The sequence below is a fragment of the Eschrichtius robustus genome, chromosome 16 (assembly GCF_028021215.1).
Source record: "Eschrichtius robustus isolate mEscRob2 chromosome 16, mEscRob2.pri, whole genome shotgun sequence".
NCBI classification, from domain to species: Eukaryota; Metazoa; Chordata; class Mammalia; order Artiodactyla; family Eschrichtiidae; genus Eschrichtius; species Eschrichtius robustus.
Window position 1 is genome coordinate 77,577,490 of NC_090839.1, and position 19,060 is coordinate 77,596,549.

At 53.9% G+C, this 19,060-nt stretch overlaps 1 protein-coding gene across 1 annotated transcript; it reads left to right on the forward strand.

The window, feature by feature from the left end:
* Positions 1-7,764: 7,764 nt before the first annotated feature.
* Positions 7,765-14,666, forward strand: TRIM72 (tripartite motif containing 72). Its single transcript, XM_068524941.1, has 6 exons — positions 7,765-8,154; positions 10,876-10,971; positions 11,061-11,291; positions 12,144-12,166; positions 13,061-13,179; positions 14,089-14,666. Exons 1-6 carry the CDS (start codon positions 7,765-7,767, stop codon positions 14,664-14,666), a joined length of 1,437 nt encoding a protein of 478 aa, XP_068381042.1.
* The last annotated feature ends 4,394 nt before the right edge of the window (positions 14,667-19,060 follow it).

Consider the following 19,060-nt stretch of genomic DNA (forward strand, 5'->3'; position numbering starts at 1 on the left):
TTCAGCTCACTTGGGGTGGCTGCTGAGTAGGAAGTCTGCTCTGGGGCGGGACCTGGAACTCCCCGCCTTCACTCCTGTCGCTGCCCCAGAACATTGCCCTTGGGTGTTAGGCTCCTGACTACTGTGTTCCTTCCCTTTCTCTCCTGGCCATCGGGGGGCGCCCAGATCGCATCCTTTGGCTGGTCTACGAGGCGGGACCCAGGAGACCTGGTGGAAAAGGGCTCATGGGTGCTGCCTGCCTCTCCAGGCTTGGACTAGGTAGCACAGATCAGGAACCTGGTTTATTGGAGCGCTAAGGCTTAGAATCGTGGAATTTTGGAACCCTGAAATCTCCATGTTTCCTTAAACCTTATCATCCTCTCTCCCTGTCATAGGATCAGAATCATAGAATCCTAACAGCCATGTAGCTTCCCAAATTCCACAGGTAGAGATAACTGCTTTCTCTCGCCAAGCCTCAGTTTCCTTATCCATAAAATGGGGATAATAACTCTCACTCATTCACTTAGTAAATATTCTAGCATAACGTGGGCTACCTGATGGTGCCTGAAACCTTGCCAAATGCTTCCTGGGAGAGCCAGGATTTGGTCCCCCAGGAACTGAATTTCTTGGGAAGTGATGACAAGAGACACTTGTAATGGTTGAGAAAATTCTTGACTGGAAGGAAAGTCATGGGAAGAGAGCTATTCTGGGATCAGGGGGCTTGACCCAGAAGAGCAGATGAAAGGTGGCTTGGGTTGGTGTAGGTTGGAGTGGGATGGCGTGGGTTGGCGTTGGAGGACAAGCTGTGCCCAGAATCCTTAACTTGCCCTTAACATGGCTGGGAAGGCCCTGCTGGTCTGCCCCTGTGGACCTCGCCAGCCTTGTCTTGCACCACACCCTCACCACACTCCATCTCTGAGTTCCAACCACACTGGCCTCTCAGTTCCTCAAATGTGCCAGGCTCCTTTGCTTCTCCAAGCCTTTGCACATGCTATTCCCTCAACCTGGAGCTCTCTTCCCTCACTCTGCCTGACAAACTCTCAAGACTTTAGGTCTAAAGTTAAATGCCACTTCTTCTGGGAGACCAGGTTTAGAATCCCTCCAGTTCAAAACACTTGCTACTGGTTTGTAGCTCTCATAGCAATTGTGACTAAATTGTAACTGAGTATTTGTTTAGGCACCCACCTCCCCACTAAAACATGAGCTCTATGAGGGCAGGGACCTTGTCTGGTTCATTGCTGAATCTCCAGCATCAAGAGTGCCTGGGACATAATAGGTACTCAGTGAAGATTTGCTGAATGAAGGAATGACTTGAGGCTGTGTTACCTGCAACATGTGTTCAAAAGCTTCCATCAGAGTAGCAGGGCCCTGCTCCCCATCTGTGTGCGTGTTGCCCCACACAGCCTGGGTAGTACTATGTGCCAACATCCTTACCATGGGTGGCACTTGTGGCCCAGCGGCTAGTGTTCCCTGGCTCATGGCTGTTTATTATTGTGCCTCTTCACTGGTCTTCGTCCTTGCAGAATCTCCATGTCATTTTGTGCACTGTGGCCAGAAGGCTACATCTTCCTAGCCCACACATTGATGCTGTCCCTCCCCTGCTTGAAAACCTCCTATGACCCCTCAGTGCCCCCAGAATCAAGTCTAAGCTCCTTGGCTTGGCCTTTAAGTCCCCTGCCAACTTCCTCGGCAGCACTTTCTACCCTGTGAGCCTCTGGACCTCTGCACGTGCAGCACCTGCTCTCCGCTTGGCCTCTCTTCCCTCCTGGTCTGCTTGATGAGTTCCTGCCTGTCCTCCAACATGCATCAGGAGTCACTTTTTCTAAGAAATAAAAAAATTGAGCCCTTATGTATAGGCTGTGATTCTCCACATGCGTTATTTCTAACCCTTACAACAGTCCCTTTGGGATAGGGAATAGTAGCCCTATTGTACAAGTGAGAAGATTGAGGCTCAGAGAGGTTGAAGGACTTGCCCAAGGTCATATAGCTGAGGGATCATGCAGGTTGTCTGGTTAGCTTTTGAGTCTGGCCGCTGTCTACGCTTCCCAGTTGGCTTTTCTGTCCTCTCTGTGCAAAATGAATTATTCCTTGGCCATGTTGGCTGGATACCCCTATGATGCCTTTCTCACAGTGTTTATCACACACTGTGTCTGGTCACTCTGCTTTCCTCACTAGACTGAGGACCCTTTCAGGTCCACAGCACCCAGCACAGGGCCTGGCGCAGATCCAGCCTTGATAAGCTTTCATGAAATGACAAAAGAATCCTAGAATCTAGGATCATAGAAACCTGCTCTTTTCACATTTGTTGGAATCTCAGAAGCTTTGGGTGTTTGACCCATGGAATTTAAAAAGCGATTGCCTGATTCAAACCGCACCCCCCCAAAAGAGCGGGGATCCCCTTGGCCATACATATGGCCATTTGCATCTCTTGAATCCTTGTTTGGATGGGGTGGCCTTGGCTTTACGTAAAACCAACATAACACATCTCAACGGATCTTTTGGGGCTGCAGGGAATTGCACCTTGGGGAGTGTGTGTCATGACTAGGAGGAGAAGGTGGTCTCCTCCTCACACCTGGCTTCCTGGAAGCGGGGGAGCTGAGGATGTGTGTCGTGGTGTGACACAGTGCCCCTTCCCTTGTTCCTGCTTATCACCACCCAGGGCCCTTCCTCTTGGACCCAGCTTGCCCCTGGCACCTGACTCAGTCTCATTCTTGCTCAAACACATTCAGACTGAGACACAGAAGATCTGGCTGTGATTTTTCGCCTGACGTGCCTCAGAGCACACACTAGCACTTCGGTGTGATGTCACAGGGAGCCAAGGGACAAGGGGCTGGAAGTGCAGGAGCGTCCTCTAATAGCAGTGGAAGCCTCACTCCTGCAGTGATTTCAGGCTGGAGGTCAGAGAGCACAAGTGACACCTTGTCAGGTGGACATGCTCTATTGAGCCCACTGTAGACTCTCAACTCAGAAGGAGAATCTATTTGATCCTAAAAAGATGTATTAACTATATATAAAATAGATAAACAACAAGGACCTACTGTATAGCACAGGGAACTATATTCAATATCTTGTAATACCTATAATGGAAAAGTATCGGAAAAAGAATATATATATACACACACACATGTATAACTGAATCGCTTTGCTGTACACCTGAAACATTGTAAATCAACTATACGTCAATAAAAAATAAAAATTTAAAAATTAAAAAAAAGATGTACTAAGGACCTACTAGATGCCCAACCTCATGATAAGTGATGTGGGAGACTAATAATAGTAACGACAGCTTCCATTTTTCAAATTTACTGTTCCAGGCACTGTGCTAAGCACTTAACATGCATAATCTCATTTAATTCTCCCAACAACCCCATGAGGTAAGTGTGTCTATCCTACCTCACAGAGGAGGAAACTGAAGTTTTCAAAAATTCCTCTGGAAGCCTGCACTGGTAGTACATGAGGAAATACAGACAGAGCCACCTGACTCCTGGGCCCAAATTCCAACCTACGTCCTCAAAGTCCCACTCTCTGTCTTCAGAAATTGACAAACTGCTTGGAGAGATAATGTACATGGAAATGTATGCCTCCTCCAGACTGTCCAAATACACCCTTAGGAGGGCAGATGTTGCAATGCTAGGAATGGTAATGTTAACTTCCTCCTCTTTGCAGAATGCTCAAGAAACTCACAAAGCACATTCAGAAGACTGTGGAATAGTGAGAAAAACAGGAGATGAGGGGTTTCAGACCCACTCAGATTTGATTCCCAGACCCTCTACCTCTTAGCTGTGTGACTCAGGGTGGTCACAGCCCTTTTCTGGGGTCTGCACTCACCAGCACATAGGGAATGAGTGCTCTGAGAAGGACAGTGGCTTCTCTAGGGTACCCCAGGGAGGTAGACTCAGAGCCAGCTCATTCTTGGAGACTGCAGGGCGGTTTCCCCCTGCGGAGGTGGGGAATAAGAGCCCTGGGCAACTCTCTGGGAAGCCGTGGTAATCCCTTCTCCCTGGGCCCCGCTTTTCTGGGGGAAGTACTCCGAGTGAGCGTTGACTCCTGGCAGGAAAGAACCTCTGGGTCTCCCCTCGGGCCCATCTTCTTGCCCCCGGACTAGGCCAGACCAGTTGTTGGTGGTAAGATGCTTCCTGGGTGTGATCCGACACCTCCACCACCCAACAAAAGTAACTGATTGCTGGAGCCAGATTGCACCTGCTGGGGTCAGAAGACCATAGACTGCCAGGACATTGGGCAAGTCATTTAATCTCTTTATGCCTCATGGCTTCCTGTTAAGATAGGAAAAATGATGGGGTTGTTATGAGGTTATAAATGAGGTTATGAGGTTATAAATGGATTGAGAGTTGTGAAGTGCTTGGAACAGGCCTGGCACAGAGTAGGTGCTTTTGTCATTGTTAAAGTTTCTTAGCTTCAGTTTCCGAATCTGTGAAGTGGGGATGATGTTATTGACCTTACAGGGCTGTAGGGAAGGTTCGTTGGAACAATTAGTAGTAATAATTGTAATAATATCAATATCAACATTTATTGAACATTTTCTACGGGCCTGGCATTGTTCTAAAAGCTTTCTATGAATTAGCTTGTTGAATCTTCATAACGATCCAATAGTCTCGATAATAATCCTGACATGATCCCCATTTTCCAGATGAGAAAATCAGGTTGATCAAGGTCACACGACGAGGAAAGAGCAGTCAAGATTTGAACCTAGTGGTCCAGTCACTGCTTCCTAAGTCCTTGGGTGCCAGCATGCTGTTCTTGCTGTTTATTTAGTGTATTATCTAGTTTCATCCTCATAACAACCCTACAGGGATGGTATTATTATCCTACTTATCCTTATATTGTAGCTGAAGAGGCTGCAGCCCAAAAAGGTAGGTGATCTTTCTGGGGGCACCCAGCATGAGTTTGTGACACCAGCATTCAGATCCTGCATCTGCAGGGGCCCCGATCGGGGGATTTCTGGCTTCTCTTTGCATTTATCTAATACAAGGAGTTCTCACCTCCCATGGCACTTATCACTCCAGCCGTTGGGAAGCTCTCCCTTAGGACAAGCTGAAATCTGCCCCCTCTGAGTTCTGGGCCTCAGCAATACTAGTCCTCACCTCCTCCTCCCCTGGACGTGGTTTTGGGCCCCTTCTTGTCCCCCACCCTGCTGTAGATGATCTATGTCCCTTTCATGGGTCAGAGGTCAGATCTGGCCCATCTACAGAAAGGGATTGAGTTGAGTGTCACCTCCCTTTCCTGGGCACCCACTCCTAGTGACCAAAACCTTCAGCCCTAGCCTAGTAGGGGTGGAAACTCTAGGTGAGATCTACATTCAGGTTGTTGACTTTTTGAACCGAAATGAAGTGGCTAGTGGTTTCAGAGACCAGCTCCAGATGTGCTCTCATCCCCACCTGCCTCCTGTTTGGGGAAGTGGAACTTCCCTGGATTTCTCAGGGTTCTGGTAAAAAGCCCTACCTTCCTGAGACTCTTCATATAACCAGAATCCTTCATATAACCAGGATTAATTGCTCTAATCCAAAAGAATGATAAAACCTCACTTATCTCTTCCCGAGAGGGCCAAATCATTACAGCCCGAACAAAGTTCCTAGGTTAAGACCCCAAGGTGCCAGGAAGCCTGGAGCAGCTCCCTCAGTGGGCCAGCATGAAACATGCAAGAACTTCAAATGTTCCAGAAGGAATGAGCCCCCGAACTCAGAGACAAGTCATAAAAGCAGAGGTGTGCTAGGAGCTATCTGACTCCTGGGGAGATTTATTTACTTGCCAAAAAGTTGGAGTAAGAAGATCTTTACGGGGGGCTTCCCTGGTGGTCCAGTGGTTAAGACTCCACACTTCCATTGCAGGGGCCACGGGTTCGATTTCTGGTCAGGTAGCTAAGATCCCTCATGCTGCAAGGCGTGGCCAAAAAAAAAAAGACTTTTTAAGGAGGGAAGGGGGACAGCTGCTTCCTTCTCCTTTATAAGCAGGGAAAATAATTCTTCCTTGTTTCTCACCTGTGGGGTGTCTGGCTACTCTCATGGGACAATTGACCTGGCTCTTGTCGAAGCTCAGACTAACAGAGACGGAGAGTGGTCGAGGGAGAAATGAACAAATCCAGGAAAAGGCTGAGAGGCCAGAAGAGAAGGACAGAGTGAGTCTCTGTGTTTATTCATTCATTGAGTATTTACTGAGCACCAGCTGTGTGCCACAGGCTTTGTTCAAAGTTGGAGATGAGCAGTGAACAAAATTTATATTCTGGTAGGAGGAGACAGACAAGAAACCAACAAGTAAAATATATCATGTGTCACATCGTGATAAATGTTATGGAGAAAAATAAAAAGGGGAAGGGAGATGTGAGATTTAAAATCAGGGAGTTAGGAAAAGCCCCACTGAAAAAGTGACATGGGGTAAAGATCTGAGGGAGGAGGGGGAGGCAGTCACAAAATAACTGGGGTTTGAAAGAGTGTTCCAGGCAGAGGGGAGAGAAATGCAAAGGCCGAGGCGGGAGTGAGCAGAGGGAGAGATGAGTGATGACTAGGGTGTGAGGACTTTGGTTTTTAAATTGAGATTTGAAGGATAAGCCTTGAGGCTCCCAGAGCAGAACGGAGTTCTCGGCTGCAGGCTCTGGATCTAGTTCATTCATTTATTTAGCTGTCCCTCTATCACTCATTTTCCAAGCACTTAGGGAGGCCCACTTTGCCCCACAGCTTGTGCTGAGCACTGGAGACACCAACAGGGAAAAGGCTCTCCCCTCAGCCCTGCAGGAAGAAAAACTTTCAGGGTTGGGGGAGGTTCTATTCTCCCGCAGGTGGAAATAATACTGCCGGTGTGACTTTGGAGAGCCTTAAGCTTGGGGAATAAGTGGGTGACAAGCTGGGGAGGGGGCCACAGGCAGGGAACAGGGGAGGCTGGAGAGTGTGGAGGTTGGGGTGAGGGAGAAAGGGGAGACTCCCTCCAATCATGTTTCTGTCTTTTCCGTGGTATGAGAGGCCCTGTCTCTCTGCTGGCTCTGAGCTCTGGCTCCAGGCTGGGCAGGGGATGGGCCAGGACAGGTGGCCTTGACATGTGATGCTTGTCTGACCGCTCTGTCCTCACTTTTAGAACGGTTTCCAGAAGTGATGGAAGGGGATGGGCAGGGCAGCTAAATATAGTCCTGGGGCCAGAGCTCAGTCTGGGAGGGTCTGTCTGCTATTCACTGCGTGCCCATCACCCGTGGTGTCCCTTGTCCTCGCTCTGAGCTCGGTGCTTCCTTCTCACCTGTCTTCAGACACAGTTCTGACCTACCTACAGTTAGGCCTGACCTTGACTGGGCCTCTTGCGAGTCTCTTTTTGTCCAAGATCTCCAACCAGACCTGTGAGTCCTGCCGGTCCGGCCGGCCTGGGGATATGGGGGAGGGGAGGGCTGCAGGCCCTGGAGAGGTGAGAGGAGGGGAGGGGGGAGGGGCGCTGGAGAATTTGGGGTTGGGGCTGAGGCCTGGGGCTAAGTCGGGGGAAGGACAGTGGGTAAGACCGTGTTTGCAACCCAGCCTCGTGTTTAGGAACTGGGATTGAGACCGGGTCCCTGATAGGGGCTATTTGGGGGGCCGGGGCTGAGAACCGCAGTTGAGGCTGCCTTTGGGACTGAGAGGGAGTCCCCTTCCCTCCCTTGGCCGGAACCAGAGTCCCTTCCTGTTTGAGATGAGAGGCCTCTACAGGCTGGGGGTCCTCCCTGCGGGGCTGCCAACCCCGCCTGGGGCTGGGGCTGGCCCGGGATTGTGGCTCCGCTGAGCCTCCCTGACCGACACCTCCTTACCCAGGCCCGCAATGTCGGCTGCACCCGGCCTCCTGCACCAGGAGCTGTCCTGCCCGCTGTGCCTGCAGCTGTTCGACGCGCCCGTGACAGCCGAGTGCGGCCACAGCTTCTGCCGCGCCTGCCTAGGCCGCGTGGCAGGGGAGCCGGCGGCGGACGGCACGGTGCTCTGCCCGAGCTGCCAGGCACCCACGCGGCCGCAGGCGCTCAGCACCAACCAGCAACTGGCGCGCCTGGTGGAGGGGCTGGCGCAGGTGCCTCAGGGCCACTGTGAGGAGCACCTAGACCCACTGAGCATCTACTGCGAGCAGGACCGCGTGCTCGTGTGCGGCGTGTGCGCCTCGCTCGGTTCGCACCGCGGCCACCGCCTGCTGCCCGCCGCCGAAGCCCATGCGCGCCTCAAGGTGCGGGGCCGGGCGGCCTCCGGTGGGGGGCGGGGGCGGATGGGGTTGTTGGACGGGTCGGGGCCGGGCCGATCGGGCCTCTTGAGCTTCAGGGCCCGGTGCGCCTGGAGCTGCCGGGTACCGCGGGCGGGGCGGGGCGGGGCGGCTAGGGAATGGGGGTGCTGATGGGCTGAAGGCGGAGCTTGGCGGAGACCCGAGCCTTGAAGAGGCGCTCGGAGACCGGCCTCGGCGGGATAGGCGCGGCAGCTGGAGCGCGCCGGAGATGCGGGGGGCTCAGCCACGGGGCGGAGTCTGCGGAGCCCGGGGCTGAGCGAGGACTGAGTCGGTGCCCGCCGCCCAGGCGCGCAGGCTCTGCTGCTGGGCCGAGGCCCGGGTAAGAGGGGCGGGGCTGGCCGGGGGGGGCGTGGTGGTGGGCGGGGTGGGCACACAGCTGCTGGGCGGTGGCCCCCCCGCGCCCCTGGAGCCTCCGAGCTTGTGCGGGCCTGACCGTCACCAGATGTGGCCTAATCCAAGGGGACCCGGGAGGCCAAGGCACGCCTGGGTACGCACCTCTGTGCACAGGCCCAGGTTGGCACCGAGACCCAAGTCCAGGCTGTTACTGTGATTGGAGCTGGAAGTTCCAAACGCTTCCAGAGCCCACACACAGTTGTGCGCCCCGAGGTTGGCGATTTCCATGGAAGCCCAGCAAAGACACCCAGACATTGGCAAATGGGGACACAGGCACACGCTGGCTCAGCTGTCATACGTATGGCAAATCACACGCATGCATCTACAGGAGGGTTTATGTATACACAGGCCCAAGGAGGTCTGTCATGAAGCATTTATAGGGTTGTTGGAAGAATAAACGACAGGTGCAGGGGCGGGAGGAGGCGGGGTCTGGAGGCATGGAGCGGTCCTCTGTCTCCGTCTCCGCGGTGCAGAAGCTGCCACCGTCTTCTCGCGCTGCTGTTTGGGGGAGGTGGGGGGATGGGGTGGGGGGGGGTAATCTTTGCCCACAAGCATCAGCGTTGCAATGCACTTCTCCTTGGCCTCCAGACTCCTAGAGGGGGTAGACCCCGCCCTGAGGCTGGTATTCGAGGGCCCCAGTCTCCCCTAGGGGCCCAACTTCACCGTACCTCCGGCTTCAGCCTTGCACAGTCCCGCTCGGTGCTGGCTGGTGGTCCCTAACCCAGTGCAGGAGCCTCCTCCACCCAGGAGCCCTCCCTACCCAGGCAAACCTCTGCTGATAACCACAGAACTCCCATCCTTACCCATCTTTATCTGAGAAGAGAGAACAGAGGCCGTGAAATGGGACAGGGCACCAGGCAGCCCAGGAGCCTCGAGGGGGCAGGTGGGGTGGGATACAGTCTGCCAGGGTCTGTACCAGCCCAACCCTAAGCCGCAGGGAGGGGCTGGCTGGAGGTCTGAAATGGGGATCCCTGGAAGGAGCCTGAAAGAGGAGTGGGGCAGGAAGCCTGGGGTGGGACTGAACACCTGGGTCCTTGGGGAGGAAGAGGGGCTGGGTCCAGAGACCATGTACCAGACCCAAGTATGGTTGAATGGGATCTGCCGGGTGAGGGGGACACTCACGACCCCCTGAAGCCGTGCTGCCTCCTCCTGCATGCCTCGGAGTAGAAGGAGACAAGCCTGTCGGTAAGATCCACCACACACCACATCGTGGAGCACTGCTCCCCACACCTCCTCACTGCAGGATGTTCCGAAAGTGTCTGTGCAGCCCCCAGCTTCTAGGGTGGCATTGTGCTTGGTCCCCATGGCTCAGCCCTTCTGCCCATGAACCTCGGACGGCTGAGAGCCACCAGGCCCACCCCATCCTGCAGCAGGCAGGGCTGTGGCCCTGCAGGACGTCTGGGGGAGGAGATGGACCTGGTGGCTGGCCACGGGAGCCCATGGTCCAATTCCAGTGAGGATTCATCAGCAAACAGTGCCTAGAGGGTCTCCCAGCTTCCTTTAGTGGGAGGTGGGAAGGAGGCTGCCAATTTGTCACAACCAGAGGTGAGGTGGGGATGACAGTTCCCATTCTGCAGAAGAGCAAACTGAGGTTGGAAGTGATGGAGGCATGGCTGATTCCAGGGCCATGGGTCTGATTCCAGGGCCGTGCACCTCCCCGCAAACAGTGGCTTTGGCTGGAGGTATAGGAACTCCCTTACACCTGCATTTCAGGAGTCACAAACTGACAGACCTAGAGTAGGAGCTGACCCACAGATATGTTTGGTTCATCCATGCAGAAGACATTTTTATTAAAATGTCTACCCCCAGAGCCCACCGGTGTGCAGGGAGGCTGATTAGGGTGTTTTGCTAAGGTTCTGCTTTCAGGTATAGGGTGAAGGCCAGGAATAGCAGGAGGCTGCATTTGTTCTTTACACACCCTCTGCTCACCGCTGAAACCTGCTGTGTGCAAAGCCCCTGCCCCTCCAGTGGAGGAGACCAAACCACATTTGTGATTATCATCCTCACGAAGACCTGTGCTGGGGGGCTGTCTGCTGAGGGGATGGAATCAGGGAAGGAAGGCAAGGCTAGGGAGGACTTACCTAGACAGACAACAGGAGGGTGAAGCATTCTAGACCTCAGAACCGGTACCGGCAAGGACTTGAGACCAGCGAGTGTGTATGGTAAAATGTCAGCCTGGCTGGAAGAGAAGCTGGCACTGAGGCTGAGCCAGAGGGAGCAGGTTAAGTGGGGGAGGTGGGCAGCAACATCACTTCTTTATGTCTCACCCCCCAGACGCAGCTCCCACAGCAGAAGCTGCAGCTGCAGGAGGCGTGTATGCGGAAGGAGAAGAGTGTGGCCGTGCTCGAGCATCAGCTGGTGGAGGTGGAGGTGAGGGGCTCCGCACAGCAGAGCCCGGGGACTGGGGGTCTAGGTTGGGGGGTCCCCAGCCAAATGTTTTTGTCTGTCTGTCCCCACAGGAGACAGTGCGTCAGTTCCGGGGGGCCGTGGGAGAGCAGCTGGGCAAGATGCGCTTGTTCCTGGCTGCACTGGAGGGCTCCTTGGACCGCGAAGCTGAACGTGTACGGGGTGAGGCAGGGGTAGCCTTGCGGCGGGAGCTGGGGAGCCTGAACTCTTACCTGGAGCAGCTGCGGCAGATGGAGAAGGTGCTGGAGGAGGTGGCAGACAAGCCACAGACTGAGTTCCTCATGGTGAGCAATGGATGGCTTTCCTCTCTGCCCCTCAGCCAGGGTTCAGGTCTCAAAGACCTCATTCCATTGTCAGGCAGGGACCCTGAGGTCCAGAGAGGGGCAGGGACGAGCCAGGGTCACACACTGAGGAGGGGTGCACCCCAAGATGGCCATTATAGTTGTTTAAGCTGGGCACTGCACAAGGACACTATATCTAAGTGGGCACCATTCATATCATAGATATTGTAGGTCTGCATATTTATTAGGACAATTTTTTTACCAGGTGGAATTAGTTTCTTGAGGAAGGGGGTACTTTTTTCTTCTTTTAAATTAAAAAAAAATTATTTGTATTTATTTTATTTTTGACTGTGTTGGGTCTTCGTTGCTACATACGGGCTTTCTCTAGTTGTGGTGAGCGGGGGCTACTGTTCGTTACGGTGCGCGGGCTTCTCATTGCGGTGGCTTCTCTTGTTGCGGAGCGCGGGCTCTAGGCAGGCGGGCTCAGTAGTTGTGGCACGTGGGCTCAGTAGTTGTGGCTCGCGGGCTCTAGAGCGCAGGCTTAGTGGTTGTGGTGCACGGGCTTAGTTGCTCCGCGGCATGTGGGATCATCCCGGGCCAGGGCTTGAACCCGTGTCCCCTGCATTGGCAGGCAGATTCTTAACCACTGGGACACCAGGGAAGTCCCAGGAGGGTACTTTTTTCTAATTCACACAGAGGTAAAGGGCTAAGGGCGACCTTGAATTCTGGGCTTCTTTTGTCTTCTCTGATTCTTCCTGGTCCCACACTCAGCATTTCTGTGGTCCCCCCCACCCTCAGAAGTCCCCAGTGTGCCCACTGCCTGCTCAGCTCCATTCTCTTTCTCTCTCTTTCCAGAAATACTGCCTGGTGACCAGCAGGTGAGATCAGCCTGGCCCTGCCCCCTTTCCCACTTTGCCCTTGTCTGCCAGGGACACTGGCACCCTCTACTCCCATTCAGTCCACTGCGATTCCCCTGCACGTTGTGTGGATGTAGAAAAGAACCCAACATGTCCTTCTCCTCAGGGACCTCCCAGACTTGTCCTGGAGACAGACAGGGACACAGGACACAGGAATCACTCAGTGCTGCCGTGGAGGGGAGGTGGTGGCCAGGGCAGGTTTTCCGGAGGTGTGCGTTGTAGACTTGGACGCTGAAGGAGCGAACAGGAGTTGGCTAGGTTAAAGAGTTGGTGGAAGAGCATTGCAGGCAGAGGGAACAGCAGTGCAAACCGCTAAGAGGGAGGGAAGATGAAGCTGGTGAGGCAGGAGGGGCCCAACTGTGAAGGGCGGAGGAACTGGACCTTATCCCAACAGAAGGCTTTAAAAAAATTCTAGTAAAATATTCATAACTAAAATTTACCATTTTAACCTTTTTTTTTTTTTTTTTGGCGCGGCTTGCGAGGTCTTAGTTTCCTGACCAGGGATCGGCAGTGAAAGCACAGAATCCTAACCACTGGACCACCAGGGAATTCCCCATTGTAACCATTTTTTTTTTTAGTGTACATTTTAAGTTCAGTGGCATTAAGTACATTCATGTTGTTGTGTAACCATCACTGCCATCCATCTCCACAACTTTTTCATCTTCCCCAACTGAAACACCAACAGAGGAGTTTTAAGCCAGGGTGTGATGCGGTGGGGCTGGTGTTGGGGGGACCCTGGAACTCCACCACAGCACGCGTCCTCCTCTCTTCTGGGTACTCCCGCTTGCCCTCCCCCAACCCCGTGCCTCCTCCAGGAAGTCCCTTCTCACACACCTCTCCCCCCTCCCCCCCCAGGCTGCAGAAGATCCTGGCAGAGTCACCACCACCTGCCCGTCTGGACATCCAGCTGCCCGTCATCTCAGATGACTTCAAATTCCAGGTGTGGAGGAAGATGTTCCGAGCTCTGATGCCAGGTACTGGGAGGGTCTCGCTCTGGGTTTGCGTTTGTAACTGTGTGGTTGATGGGAGGCTCCGGCCACATACAGAGAGGGAGGTCCCAGCTGGGGAGGTCATCCAAGAAGGGCCCACTGCCCCTTTCCCTTGGGGTTTCCCTGCACCTTCATAACCTGTGCTCAGAGAAGGATCTTAAAGGTCATGGGGTTTTCAGGTGGGTGACTGACATGGTGAGGGCACTGCTTACTGAGAGGGTGTTGCTGCCGGCAGAGGGGAGGCGGGGGCCCGGGTTTGAGCCCTGCGTGATCCTTGGCCCGTCCCTGCCCCTGTTGGCCAGTGGAGATGATGATCCCTGCTAACTGGGGGCTGAGGACCTGCAGAGATGGAACCCTGGGGTCAGACACTGACTCTGGCCTGTGGCTGGGGAGGCCCAAGGGCTCAGCCTCCTCTCCCCAATAGCTAAAGCACATTGGGGTGCTACAGGTTACAGAGCTCCAGGACACGTACACAAGGCTGGTGCAGCCCTCACTGGTGGGAATGGAGGGACCTCCATTTTATCCAAGAGAAGACTAAGGCCCAGAGACTGGATCACCACTGAGGTCACACAGTGGGGTGAGGTAGGGACTGGCCTAGGACCAGGCTTCCTGACCATCTCCTGCTCTGGGGCCTTAGACGGCGAGTGACATGCCTTATATCAACTTAGTCCTGCCCACAACCCTGGAAGGAGGCAATTATGGCCTCGTTTTACAGCTGAACAATCTGAAGCCCTGAGAGGTGTGGTCTTTGGCCCCCACCAGTAAGCAGAGAGGGGCTCACTTCCCGGAGATGCCGGGAGGATTAGAGGAGACGCAGCTGGCCCACAGGTGGGTGGGCAGAAGGCTCGCGGGAGCCACACCTGCAGGGCCTGACCCTCCTTCCTCCGGTGGCAGCGCTGGAGGAGCTGACCTTCGACCCGAGCACGGCCCACCCAAGCCTGGTGCTGTGCGCCTCGGGCCGCCGCGTGGAGTGTTCGGAGCAGAAAGCGCCGCCGGCCGGAGAGGACCCGCGCCAGTTCGACAAGGCCGTGGCGGTAGTGGCGCACCAGCTGCTCTCCGAGGGCGAGCACTACTGGGAGGTGGAGGTGGGCGACAAGCCGCGCTGGGCGCTGGGCGTGATCGCGGCCGAGGCCGGTCGCCACGGCCGGCTGCAAGCGGTGCCCTCGCAGGGGCTCTGGCTGCTCGGGCTGCGCGAAGGCAAGATCCTGGAGGCTCACGTCGAGGCTAAGGAGCCCCGCGCCCTGCGCACCCCGGAGAGGCGGCCGACGCGCATCGGGATCTACCTGAGCTTCTGCGATGGCGTCCTCTCCTTCTACGACGCCAGCGACCCCGACGCGCTCGAGCTGCTCTTCGCCTTCCACGAGCGCCTGCCCGGGCCTGTGTACCCCTTCTTCGACGTGTGCTGGCACGACAAGGGCAAGAACACTCAGCCGCTGCTGCTCGTGGGGCCCGACGGCGGCGGGGAGGCCTGAGCCGCCCGCCGGGTTTGGGGAGGGGTGCGGGGCCCTGCCGGCCTGGAAGGAGAGACGGGTCGGGTTGCCGGGCTTGAAGGCAGGGCGGAGGGGGTTGGGGACCGGGAACTTCAAGCGTTCTGAGAACTTTGGGGTTGGCATGAACAGGGGACTGCCAGCCAGGGGTTGGAGTGCTGGTGGGAAAGGGAGATCTAAAGTCAGGTCAGTGGGGGAACTCCACTTGGAGAACCAGGAAAGCCCGAGGGTTCTGAGAAGAAACAGATTAAGGGTCAGGGGGCTTGGGGAGAATCGCGGGGAGGAGCTGGAGAACTCTGTAGAGCAGCGATCCCCAACCTTCTTGACACCAGGGACCGGTTTCGTGGAAGACCATTTTTCCACGGATCGGGGGCGGGGCGGGGGTTTGGGGGATGGTTCAGGCGGTAATGCCAGCGATGGGGAGCGATGGGGAGCGCAGATGAAGCTTCGGCTGGCTTGCCCGCAGCCCACCGCCTGCTGTGCGGCCCCGGTTCCTAACAGGCCACAGACTGCCACCGGTCCGTGGCCCTGGGGGTTGGGGAGCCCTGCTGTAGAGCAAGGAGCCCCTGCAGCCTTGCACTCTGCTCCCCCTTGGGGGCCTCCACTGCCAGGATCCAGACTCACTGTAGCAAGAGGCCTTCCACTTGGTGATTCCCCAACCGGAGCATGCATCAATATCACCTTTTCAAAGCACCTAACAGTTCTGGTTCAGTAGGTCAGGGCAGGTCAAAAATGTGCCTTTCTAACAAGTCCGCAGGGGAGGCTAATGCTACAGGTCACACGCAGGATCACACCTGAAGCATTGCTGACTCAGCCGTCCTTCTGTTCAGTCAGCTCTCTGTTACAGAGAGTCAGTTATCACATAGCTATCAGCTATGAGGCATAGAAAACCCAAAACATATTCCTCCATGCAACGGCTGTTTAAAAACTGCCAGAGGGCTTCCCTGGTGGTGCAGTGGTTAAGAATCCGCCTGCCAATGCAGGGGACACGGGTTCGAGCCCTGGTCCGGGAAGATCCCACATGCTGCGGAGCAACTAAGCCCGTGCGCCACAACTACTGAGCCTGTGCTCTAGAGCCCACGAGCCACAACTACTGAAGCCCGCGGGCCTAGAGCCTGTGCTCTGCAACAAGAGAAGCCAAGACAATGAGAAGCCCGTGCACCGCAACGTAGAGTAGCCCCTCCTCGCTGCAACTAGAGAAAGCCTGTGCTCAGCAACGAAGACCCAACGCGGCCAAAAAGAAAAAACAAACAAATAAATAAATAAATTAAAAAAATAAAAATAAAAACTGCCAGAGCCTATGCTGGGTGAATAAACTGACCCCCAATTTTTTGCCCTTTGTCTCTGGAATATGTTCACTGAGTGTCTAGGACATGGAGGAAATCCCCCAAGTTGCCAACCAAGAGAAAGAGCCTGAAGCTAGCCCTGCCCTGGGCCCTGCTGCTTGTGGAGGATAGAAGCTCCCACCTCATCACACCCCCCAACCCCCAGTTGCCTCCTCAAAAGCCAACTTTTTTTTTTTTTAACTCAAAGGCCTGTTTCTTGGGTTTTGGACTAACCACTGAAGCCAAGAGTGGGAGTCCCTCTTCCCTGGAGGAGAGGCTTTTGGGAACTCAGGCAGGTGGGACAGGAGGCTGCTGCCTCTCTCATCCTAAGGGAGGGTGAAGGCCTGAGGCCATTCACTGTCACCAGTGGGCCTGCTGCTGCTGTGTGAAAAGGCCTGGGGCCCCCTGGCAACTGTGGGAATTTTCTGGGGGTGGGGGGAGAGGAAGGTGGGCAGGGTAAGAAAGGCCTCAAGACCTGGCTGGGGGTGCACTCCTGGCTGCGTCTGACAGAGGAGGGCCTCTTGGGCCCTGGCTCTGGGACACAGAAGAGAGGATTCATTTGAGAAGCTCTTTCATGCTAGAAAATAAAACCATAAAGTAAAGGGATTCTTTGGTTGTCGAATCCAGCACATGAATAAACACGATTATATTCTGACTCCTTCCTCATTGAATCCCTGTGAAGAGATGAATGTCCTATTGCTAGGCAGTATCCTCTCATGGCCAGCCCAGCCTTCAGTCTTGACCCATCAAATCTTTCTAAAAACCCAAATGTGGTCATGTGATTCAGTTGCTCAAAGCTTTCAAGGACTCCTAGTTTCCTGCAGGAAGAAGCCCCCAGTCTTTGGCTTGGCTGCCTGCGCGCGCCGCTCGGCTTGTGGGATCTTAGTTCCCTGACCAGGGATTGAACCAGAGCCCTCGGCAGTGAAAGTGGAGTCCTAACCACTGGACCGCCAGGGAATTCCCCCTCCAGCCTCATCCTGTGCTTCGTGTACACGTACGCCTACACTCTGGCCCTACTGAACTCTTGGGGTCCCTGTTCACCCCATATTATGCAACTCTCCACTAGGAATGGCTTTTCCTTCCCCCACTCATCCTACAAGTTTCTCCAGAAACACCACATTTCTTAGCTTCTCGTGATCCCAGCACCTCTTTACAATGTGCAACCACTGCACTGAATCCCTGTCATGGGTGCCTGGGGAGGGCTGGAGGCTCTTGGGCCCAAGAGCCTCCAGCCCTTTTCTAGGAAATGGGTACTCTGAGACACAGATGCCAAGACAGGATTAAATGTGCAAGGATTTTTTTTGAGGGAAGACGCCTGTGAGAGAGAAAATGGGGCCGTCAGATTGTGATGCCCATCTGACCCCGAGTGAAGGAGAGAGGGAAGGTTGGGTGGATGTGTCCTCGACTGTTGTGGGGACTCCTCCAGAGACCTGCCCCCGTGAGGGGCCCTGGGTGTCCCTGAGCCTGCCTTTGTGTCCCTGCCTTGCTCGAGGGAGCAGCCTGCGGGGACTGGGCACAGATGCGGGGATGGGTCTCACGGCTCTTCTGCAGCTGCCCTCAGCCGTTTGCTCCACAAGTTGAAGTTACAGTGGGCAATTTTCTTTTGTTGGAGTTACAGTGGGAAACTTCCTTTTCACAGCCTTCACAGGTTCTTTGTGTGTAAATTTAGCCTGGCTTGGCTGTGTGCATTGAGAGAAATGACCTGGTGACCTTCCCCATGGCTGACTGAATGAGAGATGGAGTCCCTGAGCCAAAGGCAGTCGTGATGGGACGAGTTTGTGGGAAACTCTGCCTGATCCTTGTTGGATGGAGGTCACCTGGTTCAGCCAGAATCTCCCTGGGGCTGGAGGAAGGGGAAATGGGAACAGAGACATGGATCCCTCCAGCAAAGGATCAGAATCTCCTCCTTTAGTATTAATACTTCCCCCTTCGTGGACACTCTGGGAACCCATTGCAACTGGCTGCAGAGAGGTTTCCTGTGCCTCCTGACTTCTGTGTGTCCAAGAAAAAACTGGCACCTGCCGGGGCCATGCTAAACTGCGGGCAAAAACATTTATTGAGGGCTTGTTACGTGTCAATACCTTTGTATTCAATATTTCATTTATTTCATTTATCCTCATAACCCTAGGCCTCACGACAACTAGCATCTCGCTAGGCTGCCAGGCTCGGTTGCCTCTTCCCCGGGGTTCGAGTGTCCCTGGGAACATGATGGTCTGACCCTGAAGGATGTACCACAGGTGCATGTTATGTCCTGGAGCCTCATCTTTACGCCAAGATCCTTCTTCTTTTTCTTGATAATGGCGGTGGTGGTGGGAAAGTTGTGTTATTCAACCAATAAGTAAACATTGAAAACATCATGTTCGTATCAAAAGAAACGTTATGGAGTACAGAATTTGCACAGATTTTTGAGATTAAACGAGAGATGTCCACAAAGTTTTGCACTGGTGCTGGCTGTTTGGATCTAGACTTTCAGACCCTCAAGGATATGAGTTCTTAAAATTATTTAAAAAATTAAAAAATATGTAAATAATGCATGAATATACTTAATAATATTTTACAAAGGGAAAGTTCTCTGCCCATGCTCTCAAATCCTAATTTCTTCTCTTCCTTCCTCATCAGAAATGATCCCTGTTGTCAGTTTGGTGGGTAGTTTTCCAGGATTTTCTGTACATATATGTGTCCCACAGATAATATTGATATATAATACAGTGTTTTTCTTTCTGTATAAATGATGTCATACTCTATATGAGTATGACATATTATTCTACATATTCTGCAACATCCTTTTTTCAATTCAGTCATACAGTCAGGAGATCTGTCCATGTTACTATATAGAATGTACCTTCTCCTTTTTGATTGCGGTGTAGTATTCCACTGTGTGAATGTGCCATAGCTTACTTTATCATTCCCTGATTGATTGGTATTTGTTTCTAACCTTTGTTATTACAAACAATGCTGCAGTTAACATCTGTGGATGTGCCTCTGTGTGCACATGTGCAAGGGTTTCTTCTCTAGGGTAGGTACTGAGTGGTGGAGTTTCTGAGTCCCAGCATG

Bases quoted from the DNA above. Each gene is read 5' to 3' on its own strand.
- TRIM72 (XM_068524941.1), top strand. From the start codon at position 7,765: ATGTCGGCTGCACCCGGCCTCCTGCACCAGGAGCTGTCCTGCCCGCTG. The intron at 8,155-10,875 runs GTGCGGGGCCGG...CTCACCCCCCAG, and splicing joins AAGCCCATGCGCGCCTCAAG to ACGCAGCTCCCACAGCAGAA. The intron at 13,180-14,088 runs GTACTGGGAGGG...CTCCGGTGGCAG, and splicing joins GTTCCGAGCTCTGATGCCAG to CGCTGGAGGAGCTGACCTTC.